The 26,292-nt window shown below is 40.7% G+C and overlaps 1 protein-coding gene across 1 annotated transcript in view; it reads right to left on the reverse strand.

Moving 5' to 3' along the window:
• Nucleotides 1–26,292, reverse strand: part of LOC137256554 (transformation/transcription domain-associated protein-like) — an 82,475-nt gene that overhangs the window by 49,538 nt on the left and 6,645 nt on the right. Inside the window, exons 6-38 of the mRNA XM_067794413.1 lie at nucleotides 24,615–24,719; nucleotides 23,923–24,201; nucleotides 23,002–23,168; nucleotides 22,520–22,616; nucleotides 21,937–22,075; nucleotides 21,185–21,263; nucleotides 20,328–20,532; nucleotides 19,922–20,013; nucleotides 18,736–18,922; nucleotides 18,116–18,254; nucleotides 17,281–17,425; nucleotides 16,438–16,495; nucleotides 15,133–15,186; nucleotides 14,766–14,804; nucleotides 14,256–14,352; nucleotides 13,987–14,081; nucleotides 13,289–13,454; nucleotides 12,472–12,638; nucleotides 11,620–11,709; nucleotides 10,856–10,966; nucleotides 10,346–10,435; nucleotides 8,872–9,023; nucleotides 8,551–8,651; nucleotides 7,680–7,951; nucleotides 7,406–7,491; nucleotides 6,911–7,022; nucleotides 6,434–6,619; nucleotides 5,289–5,438; nucleotides 3,430–3,516; nucleotides 2,675–2,771; nucleotides 2,185–2,306; nucleotides 1,553–1,723; nucleotides 667–738 (exon numbers count right to left, since the gene is read on the reverse strand). Of these exons, the coding sequence (XP_067650514.1) occupies nucleotides 667–738; nucleotides 1,553–1,723; nucleotides 2,185–2,306; nucleotides 2,675–2,771; nucleotides 3,430–3,516; nucleotides 5,289–5,438; nucleotides 6,434–6,619; nucleotides 6,911–7,022; nucleotides 7,406–7,491; nucleotides 7,680–7,951; nucleotides 8,551–8,651; nucleotides 8,872–9,023; nucleotides 10,346–10,435; nucleotides 10,856–10,966; nucleotides 11,620–11,709; nucleotides 12,472–12,638; nucleotides 13,289–13,454; nucleotides 13,987–14,081; nucleotides 14,256–14,352; nucleotides 14,766–14,804; nucleotides 15,133–15,186; nucleotides 16,438–16,495; nucleotides 17,281–17,425; nucleotides 18,116–18,254; nucleotides 18,736–18,922; nucleotides 19,922–20,013; nucleotides 20,328–20,532; nucleotides 21,185–21,263; nucleotides 21,937–22,075; nucleotides 22,520–22,616; nucleotides 23,002–23,168; nucleotides 23,923–24,201; nucleotides 24,615–24,719 (4,209 nt within the window). The remainder of the gene's footprint in view (nucleotides 1–666; nucleotides 739–1,552; nucleotides 1,724–2,184; nucleotides 2,307–2,674; nucleotides 2,772–3,429; nucleotides 3,517–5,288; nucleotides 5,439–6,433; nucleotides 6,620–6,910; nucleotides 7,023–7,405; nucleotides 7,492–7,679; nucleotides 7,952–8,550; nucleotides 8,652–8,871; nucleotides 9,024–10,345; nucleotides 10,436–10,855; nucleotides 10,967–11,619; nucleotides 11,710–12,471; nucleotides 12,639–13,288; nucleotides 13,455–13,986; nucleotides 14,082–14,255; nucleotides 14,353–14,765; nucleotides 14,805–15,132; nucleotides 15,187–16,437; nucleotides 16,496–17,280; nucleotides 17,426–18,115; nucleotides 18,255–18,735; nucleotides 18,923–19,921; nucleotides 20,014–20,327; nucleotides 20,533–21,184; nucleotides 21,264–21,936; nucleotides 22,076–22,519; nucleotides 22,617–23,001; nucleotides 23,169–23,922; nucleotides 24,202–24,614; nucleotides 24,720–26,292) is intronic.

Consider the following 26,292-nt stretch of genomic DNA (forward strand, 5'->3'; position numbering starts at 1 on the left):
CAATTTAACGAACTATAAAATGACTAGTAGAGAGAGAGAGGGAGAGAGAGAGAGAGAGAGAGAGAGATTTTATATTTGGTACACTAGTGGTTGGTAGCATTAGCGTAATTACAGTGAGAGAGGGAGAGAGAGGGAGAGAGACAGTGAGAGAGTGAGAGAGAGTGAGAGAGAGGGAGTGAGTGAGAGACAGAGAGAGAGAGATCTACACCACTCTTAGCAATATTCCAGCAATAGCATGGCAGGAGACACATTAAAAGGGTGTCACAAACTGTCCCCCATATAGGACATCCAACCTGAGTTTCTTGAATGATGGGTCACCACAGGCATGATTATCATCATATAATGACCTTTCTGCATTTGGAGGTCATTGAAGGTCAAGTCCATCAAAGCTCATAGCTCATTAGTTGTTTTCAGCATGTAAACTATACAGTGGAAGCTCCCAAACCGGCATATATCCAATCCGGCAAGTTGTTGACACTGGAATAAAATCCAAGTCCATTCTGTGGCTTGTACATTTATCTTCAGCTCTACATTTCGACACATTGTCTAAACCGGATGAATTCTCCAGTTCCAGCTTCCACTTTACTTGCAAAAGGATGTCATGTTTTGAATCATAACTGTTTCACACATGAGTTTCTAATTCTCAGACAATAATGTGGAACTGACCTGTCCAGTGGAGGGCTTCTGGCCACTCTTCTGAGCCACAGCGATCACCTCCAGCAGTTTCTTCAGATGGACCTGGACAACATAAGACCACATGACAGTCACAAAATCTTCAGAATGTATCACTACTCACTTACTATGATAAAACATGGTCAGAACAAAATCCAAAATCTGTTCACTCCAAAAGCCTTATAGCATGTTATATTTGAAATTCCACTTTCGCAGTAAAATAGAGATAATTTTATTGAGTCCAGTCCCATCTGAGATTTGAACCCACACTCCCACAGTCAAGCACCTAATCGCCAGCACACAAAGTCAGCCATCTAACAAGTCAGGCACCATGGCTTGTCAAAATGGTATTGTGCATTCATATGAAAACATTCCATTTTACAATATCCATAACAGTGATATATTTACTGAAGCATGCAGAAATTTTAACTGAATTCATATTTTTTACCCGTTACTGAAAAGCATAATGATTCAGATATAATGTACAGACTTTGGTCAATCAGTACTCAAATTCCTATTCTGACTCAAGTTCACACCATGTACACAAACTGGGATAGCTCTTCATCCATTGTACTGGTGTGAGTGAGCTGATTTTAAGCCGCTTTTATTAAAAGCTAAATCCCGGCCATATAACACTATGACACCATAAAAGGACTTCACAAATCGAACCAAGGTCTTCGGCGTGATTAGTGAAAGTTTTAACAAGGCTACCCCACTGCCTACCATGTTTTAACCCACAAGGATAGGTATGACGCTGACAGACTAAGGATCATCTTAGAAGCTAATCTTGGACTCAAAGTAACTGGATCTCGGATCTAAGGGAAGCATACTTTAACTCTGCGCAGTTGCTCCACCTGTCAACCATTGTATTGGAACTTACATGTAGCTGTTCGCACAACTTCTCGTTGAAGACATTGGGGAATAGTTGGATGAGACTGGACAGTATCTGGATGATGTTGAGGGTGAGACTACGGAAGTCCCCCAGCTTCAGCAACAGGGGTCGGATTGCCGTGTGTACTGTGTCTGTCTCCACCTGGCATCCACCGATGAACTGGAGCAAACAAAGTAATTGTATGAATTAACTGAGCCTGATTTATTATATACACACAGAGGTGACTTGAAATAGGGATGCAACTTACCACTAGATAAAGTCAGTTTGTCTGTGAGGAAGCGATAATTTCATGGGTGTCATTACATCTTATCTCCATTTGGGCAAGAACCTGTTTCAGGCTGAGTGAGCGAGTAGTGTAGTGTGACTACGCAGAGCAGAGCAGAGCAGAGCACAGCACAGCACAGCAGAGCACAGCAGTGTGTGTGTGTGTGTGTGTGTGTGTGTGTGGAGCATTGTGAGTGAATGGAATATTGTGAGTGAGTGAGTGAGTGAGTGAGTGAGTGAGTGAGTGAGTGAGTGAGTGAGAGAGGAATAACACCTCCGTTAACAGTATTTTGTTGTATTCTGGCATGCCAACTAAATTAGTAAATATCCTTGCAAAGACAGAAGAGATACATTACCTTCTTCATACAGTCATGTGCAGCTTCTTGCAACTCGCTGTTGGTGCTGTTAAGAGCCTTGTACAATATTGTGAAGATCTTGTCTCGCCTGCTCGGGATGTAATGACAGGCTGCAAGTGCTCCTAGAAAGAAATAACCATACCATTATGATATAGGGAGTGTTCATTATTTATAGCTGTCGTGGATGTCATGCATAATTTTTTCTTCCTATTTTTATTGATATTCTTATGTTTCTTATGTAGAAAATTGCTGACCCCATAGAACGTGTACAAAATAGATAAAACGCCACGCCTCCCCTGAACAAAATGGGTGAATCCCTTTAAAATCATCATCACCCCCAACCCTAAAGCCATTAATGAATGGGGTGCCTTATATGTACCCTAAGGAGGGGGACCCATTCTGAAAAAGAGTGAGTGAGTGAGTGAGTGAGTGAGTGAGTGAGTGAGTGAGTGAGTGAGTGAGTGAGTGATGGGAAATCTTTCCTACTTACTCAGAGCACTTTTCTTCAGAGGCACAAGGTTTGTCACATTCTTGTAACAGGGTAGTTTGACGAGTATAGCATCATCAGCCTCGCACAAGCTCAGCAGCTGAAACATACGAGGATTATATCCAAACGCTGAAAGAGACTTCTTTGTTAGTAGATTCACAATGGAATCTATTTATTTGTCTAATTGTATGTTGTATAGCGCAGCATTCAGCAATCTTAAAGTTATATGACGGGCTGCAAATATTCGAGTCAGTACCAGAAAATCCAGGAGCTAGCATTCTGGATGACCCACAGTAACAGAGCAGTGATTGATTTTACAAACAAACATGGACATTACAATCAAACCTAATTACCTGAACCATTAATTTGCAAAACAAAGGTTGCTAGGTTTTGTTCTACTATATTTTACAGCCTTGCATCATTTATTCATGCGATGGCGGCATGAAACACGTTTTCATCTTTAATATAGATTTGAGACAGGATTTTGTTTGGTGCAGCTTGACATTCATGCAAAATATAGATGGTCAGTTTGCATTAAGTTTCTGAAAGTGAGAGAGTTTCATTTTACACAGCACTCAGAAGAATTCCAGTTATATAGGGGATATCTCTGAATAATCAAGTCTGGACCAAACAATCCTGTGATCAACAGCACGAAACCCTGACCTTTACGACAAGTTGGGTTACTGAAGATCAATTCTAACCAGGGATCTTCATGGGCCATCTTAAAGTGAGCCCTGCAACAAAATGCCAGCACTGACCTCACTGAAGAACACATTGTGTTCCTGTATGTTGATGTCCATGGTGAACAGTCTGGGTTCCAACGTAGTACAGAAGGTATTTCCTTCCTAAAACAAATAACAGTCACATCAAAAATACATTCAACTAACACAGCATTGTTTCTGAACTCCCCTTTATTCCTATTTCAACTATGAGAGGCCCATGACACAGATGTTTTTAAACTTACAAGCATGTTTCTTAACTCACCATCATACCTATCTGTGCTAAGAGACGCTCTTGACACAGGTGTTTATAAAACTCAAAAGATGTTTCTTAGCTCACTACGAGGTATGAGAGGCTCTTGACACAGCAGGTGTTTTTAAACTCAAAAACAGATGTTTCTTAGTTCATCTGAGCTATGAGAGGCTGGTGATGCAGCAGATGTTTTTCAACTTACCAGCACATGTCTCTGAACTCACTACCAGTCCTATCTGAGCTATGAGAGGCTGGTGATGCAGCAGATGTTTTTTAATTCACCAGCACGTCTCTGAACTCACTATCAGTCCTATCTGAGCTATGAGAGGCTGGTGATAGAGAAGATGTTTTCTAATTCACCAGCACGTCTCTGAACTCACTATCAGTCCTATCTGAGCTATGAGAGGTTAGTGATGCAGCAGATGTTTTTCAACTTACCAGAACATGTCTCTGAACTCAATACCAGTCCTATCTGAGCTATGAGAGGCTGGTGATAGAGCAGATGTTTTTTAATTCACCAGCACGTCTCTGAACTCACTATCAGTCCTATCTGAGCTATGAGAGGCTGGTGATGCAGCAGATGTTTTTCAACTTACCAGCACATGTCTCTGAACTCACTACCAGTCCTATCTGAGCTATGAGAGGTTGGTGATAGAGAAGATGTTTTTTAATTCACCAGCACGTCTCTGAACTCACTATCAGTCCTATCTGAGCTATGAGAGGTTAGTGATGCAGCAGATGTTTTTCAACTTACCAGCACATGTCTCTGAACTCACTACCAGTCCTATCTGAGCTATGAGAGGCTGGTGATGCAGCAGATGTTTTTTAATTCACCAGCACATCTCTGAACTCACTATCAGTCCTATCTGAGCTATGAGAGGTTGGTGATGCAGCAGATGTTTTTCAACTTACCAGCACATGTCTCTGAACTCACTACCAGTCCTATCTGAGCTATGAGAGGCTGGTGATAGAGCAGATGTTTTTTAATTCACCAGCACGTCTCTGAACTCACTATCAGTCCTATCTGAGCTATGAGAGGCTGGTGATGCAGCAGATGTTTTTCAACTTACCAGCACATGTCTCTGAACTCACTACCAGTCCTATCTGAGCTATGAGAGGTTGGTGATAGAGAAGATGTTTTTTAATTCACCAGCACGTCTCTGAACTCACTATCAGTCCTATCTGAGCTATGAGAGGTTAGTGATGCAGCAGATGTTTTTCAACTTACCAGCACATGTCTCTGAACTCACTACCAGTCCTATCTGAGCTATGAGAGGCTGGTGATGCAGCAGATGTTTTTTAATTCACCAGCACGTCTCTGAACTCACTATCAGTCCTATCTGAGCTATGAGAGGCTGGTGATGCAGCAGATGTTTTTCAACTTACCAGCACATGTCTCTGAACTCACTACCAGTCCTATCTGAGCTATGAGAGGCTGGTGATGCAGCAGATGTTTTTTAATTCACCAGCACGTCTCTGAACTCACTATCAGTCCTATCTGAGCTATGAGAGGCTGGTGATGCAGCAGATGTTTTTCAACTTACCAGCACATGTCTCTGAACTCACTATCAGTCCTATCTGAGCTATGAGAGGCTGGTGATGAGCAGATGTTTTTTAATTCACCAGCGCAGGTCTCTGAACTCACCATGAGTCCTATCTGAGCTATGAGAGGCTGGTGACGCAGCAGATGTTTCTTGGGAGGGATCATGTCCTGCAGCACTTCTCTGTGAGGTTCCATGATCTCTGTGATTGATCGACCTGTTGTCTTGGCCAGAGCCCCGAGAGAGTGCATAGCCTGTGAGGACACATTAGTAACTCTATCAACTGAACAGCTTCATCACATCTGTGCTGGGTTTCACATTTTTCTCAACAGGGTTTCACATTTCACAGGTTGCTACTACTTTGCAAAAACAAGACTTCATAGAACACTGAACCCAGTGACCAAGTGAGTGAGATAAGTTTTGTGCTAATTTCAGCAATCTGCAAGCAGTATAATTAGGAGATAAACATACTGTATTGGAAAATCAGAGGTATATAACGAAATTATAATAGCTCTAAATCTGATTTAAAACCGAACACATAGCATGAGGTTTTCAATACAAAATTCAGCACTATTATAATTTCGTTACATACCTCTGATTTTCCAACACAATACCTTCATCTCCATTCTGCCACAACCGTGTTATTCAGATTTTAAACAAACACTTAAAGTGTTGGAAAATCAGAGGTATATAACATGATTATATACCTCTGAATGATTTGATTAACCAACCACAATCCAGTAGTTACTGGAGTCATGGTAGAATGGTAGGGGACATAAGAAATGGCTGCACACATTGTACCCATGTGAAGAATTGAACCCAGGTCTTCAGTGTGAATAATTAACACTTTAATCACTAAGCTTCCCCAACTGCCCAAAGTTACAAACTGTGAAGTGTCATTAATTATTCATAATACTTCCATAAACAGGAGCAAATCCAGGATTTGAAGAAGTAGGGCTCTGATTGTGTGGTGGTTTGTGGTGTGTGGTGTGTGGTGTGTGGTGTGTGGTGTGTGGTGTGTGGTGTGTGGTGTGTGGTGTGTGGAGTGAGGAGGAGTGAGGGGTATGGTGTGTGTGGTGTGGGGTGGCATGTGGCGTGTGGTGTGGGGGCAAGGATATTAGAGTTTGCATATAAATCATAAGTATAAAGGCTAGTGGCAAATGCTCATCTTGGACATATTTTCCCCAGAGGTGTGTAGGTGCACCCAATAAGAGGTTTTGTTTGAGAAAAGGAAAATGGGTTTACTGACCTGTTCTCTAACCAGTGTGTTGGGTGACGTCACTTGCCGCACAAGTTCATGAGTGACCTCATGGAAGGACTTCTTTTGTGCAGCAATCAACTCATCAGTTTTCTGGTCAGGCTCAATCTCTTTGGCACAGAGGATCAACATCTTCTCCAGGTTAGACTTGGCTCTGTCTACAGCTCCCGATGACACCTGATACATGAAGAGAGGGAGTACGTGCAAGGGAGATAACCAGGATGAACAGTGCCCTGAAGGAGGGTAAGTTTAGTGAACAAGTGAGTTCGGAGTAATGCTCCTTTTGTCTTTCTACAGCATTATAGCATGTAACAGAAATGTAGAAGAAAAAAAACAAATGCAGTGTAGGACATGAGAGGTTTACAACCCGGTGCAAGGAGGACTCTCTGTAATCAACATTGCTTAATTTCAACTGCTTTGTGATCTGAGCTCTATGCACAGTACCACGCACAAACATGCTAAGCTTACCTCTCCAGTGAGGTCCATCATGACAAACAGCAAGGCTTTCAGGAAGAGGAACTGGTGCTCCAACACCCACTTCAGTGCCATGGAGTCACACAGGAACTTGATTGCCAGGCAGCTAGACGACAGAAACATGGCAAGGCTTATAATGATTTCCGACTGATAATGAAAGCAGCTTGAACTTTGATATATTGCTTTTCAAAGGGATAATTTGTTTAAGAAGTTCCATCTATAACTTTTATATACAAACACAAAGACACCGTTGGATCAGCATATAACTAATCTTCAGAAAGCCATACTTGTCGAAAGAGGTGACTAACTGTACTGGGTGGTCAGACTCACTGACTTGTTCAAGTCATGTCATCGTATCCAAATTGGACAGACCAATGTTCATGATGCTGATCACTGGATTGTCTGGTCCAGACATGATTATAGGTAGAATATTGCTGAGTGTGGCATAAAACTAAACTCACTCACTCACTTACTCTACAGTCAACTCACCCTCCATATTTGGCATACCATGCCCGGTCATAACACAGAGAACACATCCTGTCCACGAGGTACTCAAACAGTGGCAGGTGGCAAGCCTGGAAGGGGAATATTATTTTATACAATCTTGTGTAGGTACAACAGACGACACGACAGCTTGTAGGCCTGGAAGGGGAATAGTATTTTTAAACCATCTTGTATAGGTACAACAGATAACATGTCAGCTTGTAGCCCTGGAAAGGGACTAGTATTTCATACAATCTTGTACAATCCTTGGTGCACGTACCCGTTCTTTGCTGCCAAGTATGGTGGTGGCAGTCTCAAGGATGAGCACCAGGGCCAGGTTGCCTGGCTTACATAGTTCCTTCTCCTCGTGTCCCATGATGACAGCCAGTGCATCTATGAGGATCTGGGTGTCCATTCCCTGGAGCTTGTTCTGCTTGTCTCCGACTGGGAAAGGCCCGCACTGCTGGGAGATGGCGATCATTGTGTAATGCCGCACCATGCAGGCCATGAAGGGGAGGGCTGTCTGTCGCAGTTCCTTGATGGCTGCTGCCACTGTAATCATGGAAACCACAGGCTTGACTTAGTGATAAAACAAACAGTATCTGACACCTATAGCAGTACCATGCAGTCCCTGAAGGATAAGGTGGTCTGTCAAAAGTGTGTTCATGGCAGCTACTGTAACCATGGAAACCACAGGCTTGACTCAGTGATAAAACAAACAGTATGTGACACCTATAGCAGTACCATGCAGTCCCTGAAGGATAAGGTGGTCTGTCAAAAGTGTGTTCATGGCAGCCACTGTAACCATGGAAACCACAGGCTTGACTCAGTGATAAAACAAACAGTATGTGACACCTATAGCAGTACCATGCAGTCCCTGAAGGATAAGGTGGTCTGTCAAAAGTGTGTTCATGGCAGCTACTGTAACCATGGAAACCACAGGCTTGACTCAGTGATAAAACAAACAGTATCTGACACCTATAGCAGTACCATGCAGTCCCTGAAGGATAAGGTGGTCTGTCAAAAGGGCCTTCATGGCAGCTACTGTAACCATGGTAACTACAGATTTCAATTCACATTAACACAAATTCTGCTATGAATAAGGCACACAGAATTTCATTCTATAACACAATACTTATGTAAGAACTCACCAAACATGCCAGTGAGAGCCTGCTCATGGACCTTCCTGGAGTGAGAGTCAGGGTTCTTGTACAGTGGTCCTGTGGTGGTGGAGATCTCCTTCTCGGTGAAGCTGGAACACATCAATCACATTTTGATCAGTGATCCACATAATTGAGAACCAATGATATGTGTCAATGAAGTGAGCAATTCTCACTATCCGATCCTATTACTTGCCTCTAGTGACAAGCAAGGGATTTTGAAGAAAAAGCAAACTTATACTATTACAGAAAAACTGTTGACACTATGATTCATTAACACATCTTAGTCTGAAATGTGACAAAAGCATTTACCTGGGGTGGGTGAAGAGGTGGGTGAGCGTCTGCTTGTCATCCTCAAGGTTCATGACAGACACAAGGAAACACTTGATCAGCTCCCAAGCCTGTTTGCGACTGAATGCGTCTGTTGAGCTGCTCTTCAGTGCAGTCAAAGCTGTGTCTATAGCCTGTATCACATAACACAGAAGAGTCAACAACATCTCATATATGAATAAAAAATCTGTGATAAAATCCTTTTACACCATGATCTCCTTTAAACAAAGGAGTGAGTGAGTATGGTTTTACACCACCTTGCCGATATCCCTTCAATAACAAGATGGGAGACTATATGAATACTGGACACATATTGTACTCATGTTGCAAATCAAACCCTGGTTTTCAACGAGGCAAGCAAATGCTTCAACCACTAGGCTACCCCCAGCACCCATTAAACAAAGGAGGGGTTGGGGCAGCCTTGTGGCTAATGCCGACACCTGTCACACCAAAGACCCAGGTTCAATTGCAACGTGTACAATGTGCAAAGTCCATATCTGGTGTTTCTCATCATAACATTGCTAAAATATTTCTAAAAGCAGCATAAAACTGAACTCCCCACATGCTTAAACAAAGGAACTGAAATAAATATGCATACCTTTGTACTGTTTGCTTTATTTAGAACACTTCTGTGGGTGGTGAAAACAGTATTAAGTAAAGGGAGTTACGTATAAGAGAAAACACGCCCCTCGGGATTTCCCTCCCCCTCCGGTTTCACATTGTCTACCAAAACCTCGGAGGTGTGTTTTCTCTAACATATATACCATCAATGACGGATATTAACAATAGAGATGATCATTTAATGAAGCTACATAATAACATCTGAAGCATGCGTAAAATCAATTTAATGACAGTAACTATAAGTAGATAATTTAACCATCTTCTTCTGCCTGGTGACCTTGTGATAGAGCGTCTGCCTAGGAATTAGAGATTTGCGGTTCATTTGTATTGAGAATTTCATCATGTGCAATATCTTTCAGCTGATTTCAAACACTCATGCATCATTTGAATGTTAGTGTTCATATAAAGTTAGGAAGAGTGAAACCTGGGAAGTGGTCTTACTAACGGCAAGTAAAACCTGGGAAGGAGGTCTTTTTAGCGAAAAGTAAAACCTGTCCATCAAAACAAAATCCTCAAATGATGTTATTGTGAGAAAACAAGAGATGACCAAATATATAGTGAGAAGCACACTTTAGGTTTATATAAAGTGATTAAGATCTTCTATGGTATTTGAATCTGGGGAGGTGGTGTGCAGTGGGGTGGGAAGGGGTAGGGTGTAATGCTACGAAAGTAAGTTGGGGGTGAAGTTATTAAATATGAGATGACAGGAAAAGATTGGAATGATCAATCGGAGTACTTTTTGTGACTGTCCCTTTGTCATGATAGCGAGGAGGGGGCAGTATAAATATGATACAGCAAAATGATGCATTGCCTGTGAGCGGAAACAACACCGTACCTTCTCCACTGGCAGCGTGATGGGAGTCTTGGTGTCCTGGAAGTGGATGTTGATGCAGGGGCCCACTGTCTCCTTGTCATTGTACTGCAGCTGTAACAGCAGACAACATCCACAGTGAAACAGACAACATCCACAGAAACAGACAACAAGCATGGCGGATTAAAACTCTACAACACAAAAATATGTCTGTTGCTTTAAATAGCTATCTGCAATTTTTGAGTTGTGTTTAAAACTGCACCAAAAACAAGAACTTATAATTAGCTTGATAATGGTGAAAGAATCTACATGGAAACGTCACTCTATGTAATAAGATGCTGTCACCTATAAAGTATGCTTTGTTTGAAACTAAAACTGGCATTTTAGAAATTGTATAGGAGAAGGAAACCAAGTTCTACGGATGGTCAACATCTCTATTCCAATGGATGCGACGTTTCAGTGTGGGTACTAACACCGTTATCACTTGATAACAGTGTCAGTACTTATGTGATGCAACATTATTGCACAACCAACCCGCTGTGGTTCTCGTAGCATCTTCCTATTGCCGCCACCAAACTTGCCAAGGACACGGAACGCCACGTGAGCTATGTTGTCCTGGGGATTGCGTAGGGTCCGCCAAAGAGCCTGATTCAAAATGGAAAAAATCAATGCTTTCCAGTAACCAAGAAATGTTTCACCAATGTTTTATTACAGTATCTCAACTACATGAAGATGAAAGACATATACAACTTTATACTTCAGGGTAAAGCTTCATGTGGGTTAGCATGGTGTCATGCTGCTTTTAGCCAGGTTCCAGGAATATCACAGCAGGGACACCAGAAATGAGCTTCACACATTGCATCCATGAGGAGAATCGAACCTGAGTCTTTGATGTGATGAGTGAACACTTAAACCACTAGGCCATTCCACCACCCTTCTTGTGGCTGCGAAATACCTGGGATAATAGTCACAACAAATCCTTCATTCACACACATGGCCAGATGATCCTTCCACACCTAACGGGCACAACTCTATACACCAATTTGAAACTCCTAATCCTGCTTGACAGCTGTTTTGTACAAAAACCTGACATGAATCTTCTGTTGAAATACAGCGAGTCAACTGAGTTTGGAATAAGAGCATGTGAGCTCGTAGAAAGCCAAAATGGGCAACACCTGGGCTTCAAACCTTTATCAAGAGTGGATATCTAAGGGACATAACTCTGTGCAGAGAACAGTAATGCCTTTAAGATCTCGACCACCAGATCCTGCATGAAATAACATAAAGGTGCCACATACCTGCATGAGTTCTGCTCGGACTGGCTGGATGTGGTCGTACAGGAAATCAGGCTGCAGGTTGTCCACACAGAGCTCCAGAGTGCGCAAACCCTACACAGAAATATTTCATCATAATAGGTGTAATTCTGCAACTGAAAAAATATAAGTCCATATGGTTTTATGCTGCTTTTAGCACTATTGCAGCAGTATCACCGAAGGGAACACCGGAAATGGGCTTCACACATTATAACCATGAGGGAACTTAACCCAGTTCTTTGACATTATGAGCCAACGCTTTAACCACTAGACTATCCCACCACCTGAGTGAGTTTAGTTTTACACCACACTCAGCAATATTCCAGCTATATGGCAGCAGTCTGTAAATAATCAAGGCTGGACAAGAGAACCCAGTGATCAACAGCATGAGCATCGATCTACACCAACAGTGATGTGTTGACTAAGTCAGCGAGTCTCAGCATTGGATTTCTTTAGTCACGTTGACCCATGAAGGTCAGGGGTAGAAAAGGCCTTCAGCAACTCATGCTTGCCATAAAAGGTGACTAACAGGATTGGGTGGTCAGGCTTGCTGATTTGGTTGACATGTCATCAGTTCCAAATTGTGCAGATCAATGCTCATATTGTTGATCACTGGATTGTCTGGTCCAGACTCGATTACTTACAGACCGCCGTCATATAGCTGGAATATTGGTAAGTGCGGCGTAAAACAAAACTCACTCACTCATTCACTTTAGTCACCTCAATTCTAACCCAGATCATCACAGGTCAAAACATAATGAAGATAGGTTGGATCAATCAATGACAGATGATGATGATCCTCGAGCCTACTTGACTGAAAAGTGTTTGCAAGCTTACCTGACTGACGAGGGTCTGTGAGCCGTTGAGGGCTGACACAAGAGGGTCCATCAACATGGGCAGATATGGTAGCAGGGAGGACAGACGGACGGGTACTGTCAGACACAGCTCCACAAACAGATCCTTCATGTGCTGGCGATGAAGGCCACTCTGTAGGCTATTCAAACCTAGGAAAAAAAGCAAAATGGTTCTTAGGCAAAGTCCATTATGTTGGCATCGAAACATCTACCCTGAATCTAATGAAGCTACAGATGGTACCAATAGTGTGGGGATGCACTGATATCAAGTCTTCTGGAAATTATTTTCCAGATGGATGTTGCAAAATTACAGAACATATCTGGAATCAGGGATTTATCAGAGGTGACTATGGAGCCTCAGGTTTTCATCCTAGTGCAGGATTACTTAAAAATTTAGAAAAATCTGAATATTTTTATATTTGTATATTTATCTTGCACATCTAAGGAAGTAAGTATGTGGTGCTGGATTAGTTGAAAATTTGACGAAAGTGCTCCATGCATATTTACAATTTATTGCAAAGAATGTAATGCTACAACTGCAATGATTTCAGACACAAAATTATGAAAATTTCAATTCTGACATCTTTCCCAGTTTACCAGCCATGGGAAGTTAGTTTGGAACATTGTACAAATCAACAGGGTTAAACTACCACTCAGAAACCACTATTCTCAAGAAGTTCTTGGTCATTTTATTGGAATAGTTGGGTGGATGATGACCAAAGCAAGTTACAATACATGTGGATTATCAAGTTCTTCATCCCATGCCGCTGCACAATTACATCCTCTGTCCAATTGTTTACCTTGAAGGAGGTTGGGCAGCAAGGGAAGGAACTCCTGGTATAAGAGATCGTGACTGCCACCACCGATGGAGCGGAACAGGGCTCTCAGCAACAGGAAGTAGTTGTAAGGCTCCTTGGCGCTCATGGCCAGCTCCATTGATTGGTTGACGATGGTGTGGAGATGGGGCTGGATGGAGAAGAGTTACACATATCAAGTGTTGTGTAGATCACTTCAAACATAACAAGCTTTAAAATGTGGAAGAATGAAATGGGGATAGAATGGTTGAATTATATTGCAGAGAGTCCTTTTTCAAATCCCTGTCAATCATTAGCAAGGTTGGAATAAGTTATACTCACAAGACAGAATGTTTAGAGGAAGCAGGCATTCTAAAATACTTAAACTCATGAATGAGCGAGTGAGTTTAAGTTTTACACTGCTTCTAGCAATTTTCAAGCAATATCACATCAGGTGACACCAGAAATGGGCTTCAGATATTGGACCAATGTGGGGAATGGAACCCGTGTCTTCAGCGTAACGAGTGAACACTTTAACCATTAGGCTAGCCCATCACTCATACTTGCAAGTGAAAGTTAGAATTGTAGAAGATAAGGATGGAGATTCACTTTGTAACTGATGAGTTCATCACGGATGGGTTAAGGTATTTATCGTAACAGTCAAAATGTCTTTAGGAAGGATGGATGAGGAAGAGATAGGCTACCTTCAACATTTGCTCATTTTCTGCAGCAAACAGAGACACAGAGCCAAACACCAGCTTGAACAGCTTCAGGTACAGGTTGGAACGTTCCATGTTGGCTGAAAAAAACATATGTATGACTGGCTAATTTGGATGGACCACATGTTTTTAAAAACGTAGTTCAGGTGAGTGAAAAATATTACTACTACATGATAGCAGGTGCAAATCAGTCACCACATAATACTCTCAATTTATAACACAAAGAATGATATACAAAAAGTCTGTATACTCACAGCCCATGTCCTCCAGTCTCGCAAGCAGGTATTCCACGAGAATTGTGGCAAATGTTGCAGACGTCTGAAGATTAGCTAAGAATGAGTTGGCAACAATCTGAAAGTAATAACAAACACACAGATGAGTGAGAGATTGAGTGAACTGAAAAAAATGCCACTTGCAACAGTATTACAGTCAATATGTTGGCTTAAAGTTGGAAGAGTATTGAGAGTGATAGCAGACTGAAATCCACCAGCATGGGTGTTGACAGGCCACCTAAAAACACAATCAGAGCGAACTCGGATCTTGAACCCACAATAATGTAGCGAATAAGCCCAAGGGAGACAACTCTAAACAGCATAAGGTGGCACAAGAAGAGTAGGGTCATCCATGTGTCTTGTCCGCATACTGTTCATCAACTATTAACAGTTTGCTGTTATTCAAAATCAACATCACTAGATATACAAAATTCTATTCAAGCTATTTGGTTTTGCGCGATTCCTAAGATACCGACTGCTTGTTGACTGTACCTGTAGGGCGTAGTTATTGTGAATCCTCTCCACCATGTACTGAAACAGAAGCACAAAGTTGCATCAAACTATTTGCTGTTACAAATCACTTTGAAGTTTTGCAAAAACAGTATACCTTTAAGTTTAAAGGATTGTGAATTCATCCTTAACATATAGAATTACTCCATGGACAAAATCCACCCTAAACAAGGTAAATATATGTCAGTCTTTATAAATGAACAATATATTTATCATAATAGATATCAAATTTTGACAGGAAAGTAGATTAACATCACAACTGCCATTGAGTAGCATTTCTAGATGCTGAATCTGACAGTGAGTTGAGTGAGAAGAATCTAACTGGACAAGCCAACCAATCAAAACTTACCTCAATCACTGATGAAAAGATTTCCTTGAAAGTAATAGGGCTCATCATTGTAAACTGTAAAACAATACGTATTTCTAAATCTTAGCTACACTTTCATCAGCTCTACCTCTGTTGTCTTTAACCCTTGGATAGTGAGTATGATCTTATGCCGCTTTTAGCAAATATACAAGCATTATCATGTCAGAGGACACTAGAAATGGACTTCATACATCGTGCCCATATTGGGAATCAAACCAGAGCCTTCAGCGTGACAAGGTAACGCTTTAACCACCAGCCTCCCTCTAACTCATGGATAGACAATGTCAAAACAAGCATGCTTATTGTTATGTGAGGTCATATGAGAGTGTTCAAAGGCACTTCCGATTATTGCTGATTAGTGCTGATATCCAGTTCGCCAGTTCAACTGCTCAAAAGAACTTTGTTTTTCCCCCCTATCACTGGATGTCCATCACAACATCACATCGTAGTTTCAATCTCAACTCCCTGGGCATCATACAATATGCATGAAAAAACAATATCTAAATGATATTGAAGAATGGTGTACATCAGTAACATACAGATAACATTGACAAGCACACGTCGCAAGTTTTTGGTCACGTGACATCTAATTAAACGTACCCTTATTGAACATGACTTGTCTGTTTCTGCCGTACGTATATGTGAGCATGTGTGAATACAGATACCTCCCAGGCATGGTATGCAGGTTTTTAGCCAACCAGTCTTACAATCTTAGTAGAGGGTAACAAGAAACATAATTTTCTAAGTCTTGAGGTATGACATAGAGGACCATGAAACACATGGAACATTCAAATCACTAGTTGAGGTTCTCATGTTAGAAGTATGCTAGATTACATGACACTTTCAGACTGTGTCATGTTTCACATGGTAAGTTTTAGCTCAATATAAAGCACAGAACAAATTTGTTGTATTTGAACCCTTCTGTGTAAGTGAAAAAGTGGGATTTTTTTTAAGTGGATACTTAGAACAACATCTATCGTCAGTCCATGTCAAAGTAACATGTTATATTTGGGATTACACTTCGTAAATGAGGTACCAATTCTAATACTTTTGTTGGGTTGAGTCCTTTCCTCAGAGCCGTACCAGATGGGAATTAACGCAGCAGAAGTACTTTATTGAGTAAGTGTAATTCCAAATATAATGTGATACATTTCAACGCTTTCTAAATTTCACTGAGTTTTCACATGTCAGTGTACCCTGTTCATGTATCACTGGCCTTACTGATGACTTATCAGGTATTGTAGTGTATGATGATGAAAATAAAATGAAAATTATATCGAAACGTACCACTCCTGCAAAATGTTCCAATACTTCCTTCTCCTCCTTGGTGCGAACAGTCTGCACACTGTAACAAGCAACAGTGCACCGTCAACACAATGTCTGCTGAATATGAAAACACAGACCACACAGCTGATTGGCTGATGTGTAGCTGATATTTTCAATATGATCAAGTGTAACCACTTTGAGTGGCAACTTAGAAGTTGGGAAATAAAACACAGACAAACTTTAGAGATTACAACTTCTATATGTCGTGAGTGAGACGTTTCGATAAAGATTCTTGTTCTGTTGTACCACTCCTGCTTGAACAAGAACATGGGTCACTATTCATAAACGTTCTCAGAATATTCTTAAGAGTTAAGAATTCTTAAATCCACCATGAATTCTTAGTTTCCATACCAAAACAACATTCTTAAGTTGCAAGACAACACTTAGACAAGTCATTTTGCTCTCAGTTCACTTCTTAAATTTCCAAAAACCTCATGAAGACACCTATCATTGCACTCACGAAATAAAGAAGTTGTAATCCATGAAGTTTATCTATATTAGCTTTGATGGAGATTGAAATTGAGACAAGTGTCTAACATGGGAAAATGTTAAACATGAACCAACTAAATACAATAAGAACTTCACGACCAATTTTCATGACAAAAGATCTCCAACTTAACAGAAGAACCATGTAGAGAACAAAAATAATCTCAAAAAGAGGTGTGCTCAGAGAGCGACAAAAGATTTTCAGTCACTTCATGTCACCTTTGCTATAAGCCTAAATACTGAGACATAATTTATCCTTCTCAAGTATTTCAAAATAATCAAATTATTCCGAAGTTTCAACAAAGACAGTAAGCTCACACTGCAGGTCTAATGAAGGCCTGCCCTGTCGATGTCACGTTAACTGTGTAGATGTCCAACGCCTCCAGGGCGTATTTGACCAGCCGGACATACACCAAAGTCTCCTTGGACTGGAATTGCTTGTTCTGCAGTAGGCTGGTGTCCGCTGCCGGAGTGAGTGAGTGAGTTAAGATTAATGCTGTCTTAAACACATACAAATATGAAGTTCATTTCTTTTGACTTTTTTGACAGGGAAGATATACATACATGTTGATGTTAATCTCAATCATACAGAACTGAACTTAAATTAGTATAAGTTAATATATTTAATAAGTTAATCTCAGGACAAACTGACCTAAGATATTTGCCTTTTTTAAAAGAAATTCAACTGAACAAAAAAAGCATCATGGCTTTTGTCGCTTTTATGACATGACTGGTGCCAACAATGTACAGATGACATGTGAATTGAGTCTATGAATTGAAATCTGTCTGAACTTGGATAATTCTTGTAAATGATCACTTTATAAATGGGTTAGAATTGATATTCAGTAACCTGTGCTTGTGATGAGCAAATGCAATCAGGTTGTCAGACTCACTGGTATGGTTGACATGTCATTGTATCCTAACAGCGCAGATAGATGCTGATGCTGTTGACAACTAGATTATCTGATCCAGACTTGATTAGTTCCAGACCGCCACCATATAGCTAGGATATTGCTAAGTGTGGTGTAGAATGAAACTCACTCACTCAATCATTCAGTTAATGAATAGCATTCCATGAGTGCTTTGTTGCAAAAATCAAACGTCTGTGCATCGTGAGACAATTCTAATACACAAACTAGTCAAGTACACCTACCGTTTCCTATAGCCTTGCAAGACAGCACCCCCCATGTGATCGTTTTCACCCCACAGACCAGGGTCTTCACCAGACTGCGGCAATCCGCGACAGAGTACACATTGTACTGACTGGGAGTGACGCCGAAACGGTTTTGTGTCTGCAACATCATCAACACCATCACTGAGAGCACATTACTGTTTCGGATTCTTGTCTGCCTCATTCCCAACGTCTAGCATCAGGCTTAACTATTTACCCATTTTATCCAGGACAAACAAACTGCACATAAAGCTGATGTATGTCTTTCATATGTGTAGGTTGTGCATGTGAAGATGACAATGCATTTGGGATTCTCAAATGCAATATAGACATCAGTCCGAGGAACATTATTGAATCACTGTGAAAAAAGCATTTCGGTTGTTTTTTTCTTCCTTACAAAACGATAAAAGCAAATCATTGCATTATTTTACACCAAAATCAAAGCCCAAAAACCAACCAACCAGAACCACACAGCCACAACACATACCTGTACATAAACTTCACATTGATGTTACACTGCGTGAACAACCTACAGGAGATCTGTTGTATCGTGCTACAACTTGACCTATTTACATAAGTGTAACTAGGCTGGTTCAAGTTACCTTGTTAGAGTCCTCCTTTTCTTTTGAAGACTCGGCAATGCTGGCGGCGAACGTTTTGTTTTCGTCTTTTGGTGTTTCTGGCAGCCCAGGCTTGACCTCAATGGTGGCCTTGGTGTCCCCAGGTTTGATCTCTGCTGGAAGACTTGACGAGGAGGCGGCAGGGGTGGTGGACTGCTGCTGGTGTTTGCTGTCAGACACAAGTCAGAGATTTGAACAGGTTCCCAGAGGTAGAGATGGTAGAGGTGACAAAGGAAAGGGTAGACATAAGTCAGAGATGAAAGACACATGAAAGGATAGACCTAGGATAGGCATGAAAGACATGAAAGCATCGGTTGGGAAAGAGAACTTTGACAATGGGCCATTTTAAGGATTATTAGCTATTTTCTGAATTCAACATGGGCCACTGCCCTTGTATCAATAGTAAATTTCAAAATTGTAATGTGCAAAATGGCACTAGGCCCCTGCCTTTCCCAATCCCTGGGAAAGGAGAGACATGGATAGACCGGATAGAGATGGTACAGACAAGAGAGGTAGAAATCAGGTTGAGATGGCAGGGTGTTGAGTGAACCACTATGAACAGTAGTCACGTATCACTGCATGTTTGCTTTAGGTGGGGTAATATCCTGAGAGTTGAAATCAACACACACCCATATGATAAAACCTAGGAACTGGATTCCTACCATTGTCATAAGTTCCTGGCATGCCCAAGGCACATCAGTCTAAGTAAACTTAGCCTCAGTACTTTTCGTTACACTCCACTACTGAGTCTAACAAAACCTTATGGGAGGTCACGTCAGGTAACCTTTGAAAAGTCCCTCCGATCTCTAAATAGTAGCCGTTGTTTGATTGGTTAAATCTATTCAAACGTCTTGCGTTTGACTGGACGGTCATTGGTCGCTCAAAGGTTACCTGACACGACCTTCTACTAGGTTTTGTTAGACTCGGTGGTTGAGTGTAACGAAATACACTGAGACTAAGTTTACTTAGACTGGAGGGACATAACAAAACAATGACCCTCTTTGATATGACAAAGAACTGAAGTCCTGCTGGTTATGTCCTGTATACATCACTACTGCAATTTTCAGATGACATCATAAATCATGATTAGGACCTTTGTAGGTAAGTGTTTGAGTCAGGTCAGGGTGTTCTATTTCACAAATCCTGCAAAGTTTTGTTTCTTTCTCACCATTTCTGGAGTATCTGTGGCAGCTGAACTGTGGCAATGGTTTTGAACTTCAGAACGAACACTTCCAACATTCTCATCAGCAGTTCTCTCCCCTGAACAGATATGCACAAAGATGCGATCAGATCCTGTCAACCCCATATAAATACATACGCTTCACTGGCAGAAAAGAAACACAGAGTTATGTGCACCAGATCTATTTCATTTGGTAAATACCATAAATATCCACAAAATGGAGACTTACACATATAGAAGATTGGTATACATAAATTAAAAGGAAAAAGTGTTTTACTCACTTATACATGAACTAAAAGAGTGTGTACACTCCTGAATAATAAACTATATGTAGAAAAATAGCCTGACCTCCCTAGTAGAAGGGACTGGTATTATGTGTCAGTGTGTTGCTCACATTGCCATTCTCCTGCTCACTCTTCTGCCGGATGCACTCCACCAGGTTGAGGAGTAGCTTGCAGGACATGGTCTGGATGCTACTGGGCAAGGACTCGTCGTGGACATTCTTCGAGAACAAGTTGACCGCCAAAGAGAGGTCATTCAGGGGTAAAGCAGACCTCACGTGGTGGACAAGGTCAGCTAGGGTGCTGTAGGCCAAGGGTCTGGGGAGAGGGGATGGATTATACAATTGTTTAGACAACATGAGAAGCACGTACATACTACTGTTTGTTGTTGAAGCACTCAGCAATTTTTCAGCTATTAATATAGGGTACATATCCATACAACTTGCACATGCTTAAGGCATTGGTATTTCTATCCTTTGACCACTGGATGATAATCTCAACAGCGCATCATATTATCAATCTCAACTCCCTACTTAATGTGGCTTACAAGGTTTGTTAACTGTATGGTCAAGGTGTATAAATGGTTAGGTCTGAACAGACTGATCTTGTTCGCGACAAGCCATGCCATCAGGATACACTGACAACAAGCAAGCTAGTGAGCCTCACAATCAATGAGTCTTAATGATCCTGCCACCTCATACAACCAGTATCCACTGCTGGTGGATCAATATTATAAAAAGGGCAAGACCAAATTACAGCTATAGAGGGATTTAAAACTCATATCTTGATATTTTACTCTCAAAATTTCATAATTCTGCTAAAGGTTCAATGGACTATTCTGACATAATCATAGATCAATACTCAAGCAATATGCTGGTGGGGGATACCAGAAATGGGCTTCAGACATTGTACTTGTGGGGAATTGAACCCTGTCTTTACCCAACATACACAATTTTCCTAAAGCTACTACCTTAGAGATTCGTGTGTGGTCCACCCTGAGCCGATCAGTGTATTTTCATCAAACAGCTTGTCAATACATGGCACAAACTCTGAAAGGCAAACACTCTCATTGCACTCCTGAACAACGTCTTTATCGACACATCATAAAAGCAGGCAAAGCGTCTGAAGCTCATGATGCTCCTTCACTGCAATCAGTACAGCAAAACCAGACAGCAATGGCACCCGTCTAATCTGGCATAAACTTTTGGTCCTTACACTTTACAGTGATACTATGATTATTAAAACATTGTCTAACCTAGCACCTGTCTATTCTGTAGTATAGTGCGATGGTAATCCAACACACTCCTCTCGACATGCTACATAATCAAGTAGCAGTGATTGTGTGGTGAATAAAATGCTTCTAGGATCACTGTGGTTATGGCTTACAAACACTGGGGGATTGCATTAATTTGTTGCACAATTACAAAATATCAAAGGCATTATAGACATAAAGAAAATAAAGAGACTGACGAGTGTAAGTGACAGCCATGTTCGAAAAATATTGTCACTGTTGAAATTCAACACCCAGTCAACCAGCTTTTGATTTCGGTCTCTTGGGGTACCGGTTTAGACAGGTTTGACTGTAGTCTGAATACATAATGCTTTTTTTATTACACTTTCGCAGAAACGGAAAAGAAAAAGCTAGGGTCCAATATCGAAAATCTAATTGATTCAAGGTCTGGGTAAATCGTTGCAGCCCTACTAGAGACATGATGTACTCACTGTTTCTGAGATCTGTGGAGAGAATGTGTCTGGCAGCTATCAACAGCTCCTTGCGAAGGTGGGCCACCTCCTGTGGACACAGTGTCAGCAATCCCAGCAACCCTTGCACCATCTGCTGGGAGTGGTTGTTCACCTGGCCCTGTAACCATAGCAACACCAACCGGTCAATCTAGGTGATGATACATCACAATTTTCAGGGCTCGATTTAGTGCTTTGTTACTTGAACTGGTGCAACACAAAACTGTAAAGTGCAACCTAGTCATTTCAGTCAACAAACGTCTCGGCTGAATAAAACATCTAAATAATTCAATAGCATATTTCTTTCTGGTTACCGTCCTGTTACCCGTGTGGTAACAACTTGACCACACTTTCAGGATACATGAACGAGTAAGTGAGTGAGTATGATTTTACACCACTTTTGGCAATATTCCAGCAATATCACTATGGGGGACACCAGAAATGGGCTTCACACATTGTGCCCTAGTAGGGTATCGAGCCTGGGTCTTCAGCCTGACAAGCAAATACAACCATCAGGTGACCCAATCCCCCTCGGATACAATAGTGAATGTCTTGACCACTGTACCTGATATATACGGATGATATACGCCAGGAAGGACAGCGTCTTGATCTGGGCAGCAATGAAGTCCACAAACACTTCTTTGTTGAAAGATGGGCTCGATCTGGAAAGACGAAGATGTCCCAAACCCAATAACAAATATTCTAGTCAACATTCTCTTTATCTTTAATACAGAACAAATGCACAAAACCTACTACCATCTTTCACAATACACTGAATCTTAAAAGGGAGAGACAGAGAGAATGAGAGAGAGAGAGCGAAAGAGAGACAGAGATTTTAGTTTTACACCGCTTGTAACAACATTGCTGGTTACACCACTTTTAACAATATTCCAGCAATATCACAATGGGAATATTAATGTTAAACACAATAAAACAGATATGGAGCTACCCTGGATATCAACACAGCCATGAGCCAACCAAGAGAGATAAGTCTGTAAACCCTAATTTTGGTGTCTCTCATCACCTGACAGGTCAGACCCTGTTTACCTGTGTTGTGGTGAGGGCTGAAGTGTGATGGTGTTCATGATGAGGGGGATGAAATCGGCCATGTCGGGGTGAACGTTGGTTTTGTACAACTGATACATCAGCACCACGATGATTGGCAGCTCGGCCAGCACCTTCAGGGATTGCATTCCCTTTGGGATGATGTTGTACTGGAATGACAAACATTTCAGTTTATAGGCATACAGGTATTAATCAACAAATACAACAACTTGGAAATGATGTTGTACTGCAGTTACCACTTTCATCTTGAGAACAGTACTTGTCTGACTCAACTAAAACAACAACTTGAAGCGGATTTTGTGTTGCAACTAGAACCTTCATCTCGAGAGCCCTAAATGTCCTGCTCAACTAATACAATAATTTGGAGAAAATGTTGTACTCAAGTAAAACCTTCCACAATATAGTTGTACAAGCCTTGAAGAGCTAATGCAACAACTGGGACACAATGTTGTACTTGGAGGTAGAACATTCAACTATATAGCTGTACAGGTTTTATTACAACTTGGAGAAACTGTTGTACTACACAGAGGTACAGGTCTAAATGAACTAATACAACAACTTGGAGAAAACGTTGTACTACAATTAAAACTTTCCACTCTATAGTTGCACAAATCTTGAAAAACTAATACAACAACTTGAACACAATGTACTTCCAGGTAGAACATTATAGCTATATGACTATATAGCTATGAAGCTGTACAGGTTTTATGACCTATTACAACTTGGAGATACTGTTGTACTTCTTGGTAAAAACGTTCCACTTGATAACCATACAGGTCATAATCAACTATTCAGAAAACAACCAGTCTCCGAAAAAGATTCCATTCAGCAATATAGAAGAAAACATTATAGGAACGGATAAAATAATGGATGGCACAAGGTGTTCATGACGCCAGCTCTTACCGAGACGCTTGTGTTGTCATTGTTCTTCTTCTCAGTGAGTATTGTTGTCACAGTGTAGATCTCCATCAGCATGACATCAACATTGATCTCAGTAACATCCTTCACCTTCTTCTGTGACCTTGGCTCAAATATCTTGGGTAGGTGAGACGGAAGGCTGTTGTATATACTCTTGACAAACTGCAGAAAGTCTTGTATTTCGTCGTTCATCTGAGGTCGATACTGTTTGTGTAGCTCCAGGATGATTCGAATACAAACGAGCACATTCTCTTCATTTTCAATCTGCAAACGAAAAATTCAATTTCAAGTTTATTTTTATCTCACTGGGATTTCATAGATTTGGTTTGCTTAAAGTAACCAAAACTGCAAGATAATCCTAATTTGCTTTCTAGCTTCTGCCTGACAAATAACATATTGAAAGATAAAATTTTAACATGAACGTTTCTGTGTTTAATCCAAACAATCTTATTGCAAGGAACCATGAAATTAAAAGCAAATAAAGGAAAGTTACATTTATAACTTCAACTGAATAATATCAAAATTTTAAGACAAAAAGCACAAAAGAAATAGCCCTCTTTGTCCTAGTGAATTCAAAAAATGTAATCCAGACTTATCTAATCTGGAGATCCAGAAGCCTCTAACTGGGATCAAAGGTTGCTTGACCTTGACCTTGACCTCATTTGACCTTCACTCACCTTGAGCAGTTTAAACATGAGAGACAGAATCTGCTGGATGTACTTCTTCAGATGCTCGTTGGATGGAATGCGATGAATAATCTCCAGTAGCAGCTTACGCAATTGCTGAAAACACCAAAAAAATTGTTGCATTAATGGAGAACATTGTTTAAAATCTGATGATTATTTTCATAAATTTGCAGCATAATATTTCTCACATCTAAAATGGGATTTCAAAAGTAAATTGTTACATATTTTGTAACTGAAAGGACACACATAGTTTCTGCCAAATTAAGTCCAGTTTACATTTAGCATATTAATGTAGCAAATTCCAACTTGGAGATGCAAAATTCCATTGTAAAGTCAAGTTTAGGATCAAGTACAAACATTTCTGAATCACACTGTGCAGTGTTGACTGAAATCTGACATAAGTTGGCTAGCTTATGTGTATCTTACTATTTGGTTGTCAGGATGGGAATTTACTCAAAGAAGTTAAAAAACACTTATTTTTTATGAGGCTATAGCTAATCTGTCCTGGGGCCTGTGTCACAAAACTCTCATAAGCCTAAGATCTTGTAACTTTTCTCGTAGCATCCATAGCTCCTGTGTTACAGTATAGGAGGTACAATGGCTACAAGAAAACTTACGAGATCTTAGGCTACGAGAGTTTTGTGAAACGGGCCCCAGGCTGGTAGGTATTCAAACTTAATGGTCTTCTTTAACTTGTTTTCAGTAGAATGAATACAGTTCAGCAATAATCAGTTCAATAAGAGTCAAATATATTAACCTTCAGTGTTTCAACGTGTAGTAGTTTATTGTACTGCTTGACAAGTATTAGATGAGCCATGACCTGACAAATGACCTCAATTTGCATATACGGGAACGCCCTCCAGAACAATCCACTTGGAACGAGAGGGAAACAGGTTGCTGTCTAAATATTGAAAAGTTCAATTTCCTCGTGCGAATCATGTTGTGATGGTGTTTTGCTGAACTAAATCAGTCTATGAAACACATGTTAAACTGTAGAGGTATTTATTTCACACCACTGTCAGCATGCATTGCATGTGCTCAATCGCCAATCTACATGTAGCAACCAAGTGTATTCATCCAGACTACTTGCCCAGCCTGCTTGTAACAAACGTGTCCACTGTGCTGGCTCGTTTAATACTTGTCAAGCAGTAGGTGAAATACCTTTTACCTTACAAGTTTTTTCAAATGTTTAAAAATACAGGAACTAATCTACAGGCACACAACGGCGAATCTCAAAAAACAGTAATCTCTATTCTACCATGACAACAAGAGTGCTTTAAAAAACACAACTCTCTCAGAACTCATACTCTTACACGTTGCAATAATTTAGTCAAATGTAGATTGTGCTGGAAGGGGTCACAGATAGTGACAAACACAAAAGTTTGACTCCCAGTTGAATATCACAAGCTTATATTGATGGTCAATCTAAAATAGAGATTTTCAAAGTGCCTTGATTAAAACAACCTCCAAAAATATATTTAACTTGCAAACTGTTGCTATTTTTTTGCAGACTGATCTTGTCCTATGGTATAAAAGAGAGTTATTTCTGAGCCATCAAATGGAATTAGATATTCTATATAGTACTGAATACAGTGAAACTGTGTATGAATTTGTAGTACCATTGTACGAAGGTCTATGGGAACTTCCATACCTTAAAATAGCTTTCCAT

The sequence above is a fragment of the Haliotis asinina genome, chromosome 11 (genome assembly GCF_037392515.1).
Source record: "Haliotis asinina isolate JCU_RB_2024 chromosome 11, JCU_Hal_asi_v2, whole genome shotgun sequence".
Taxonomy (NCBI): Eukaryota; Metazoa; Mollusca; class Gastropoda; order Lepetellida; family Haliotidae; genus Haliotis; species Haliotis asinina.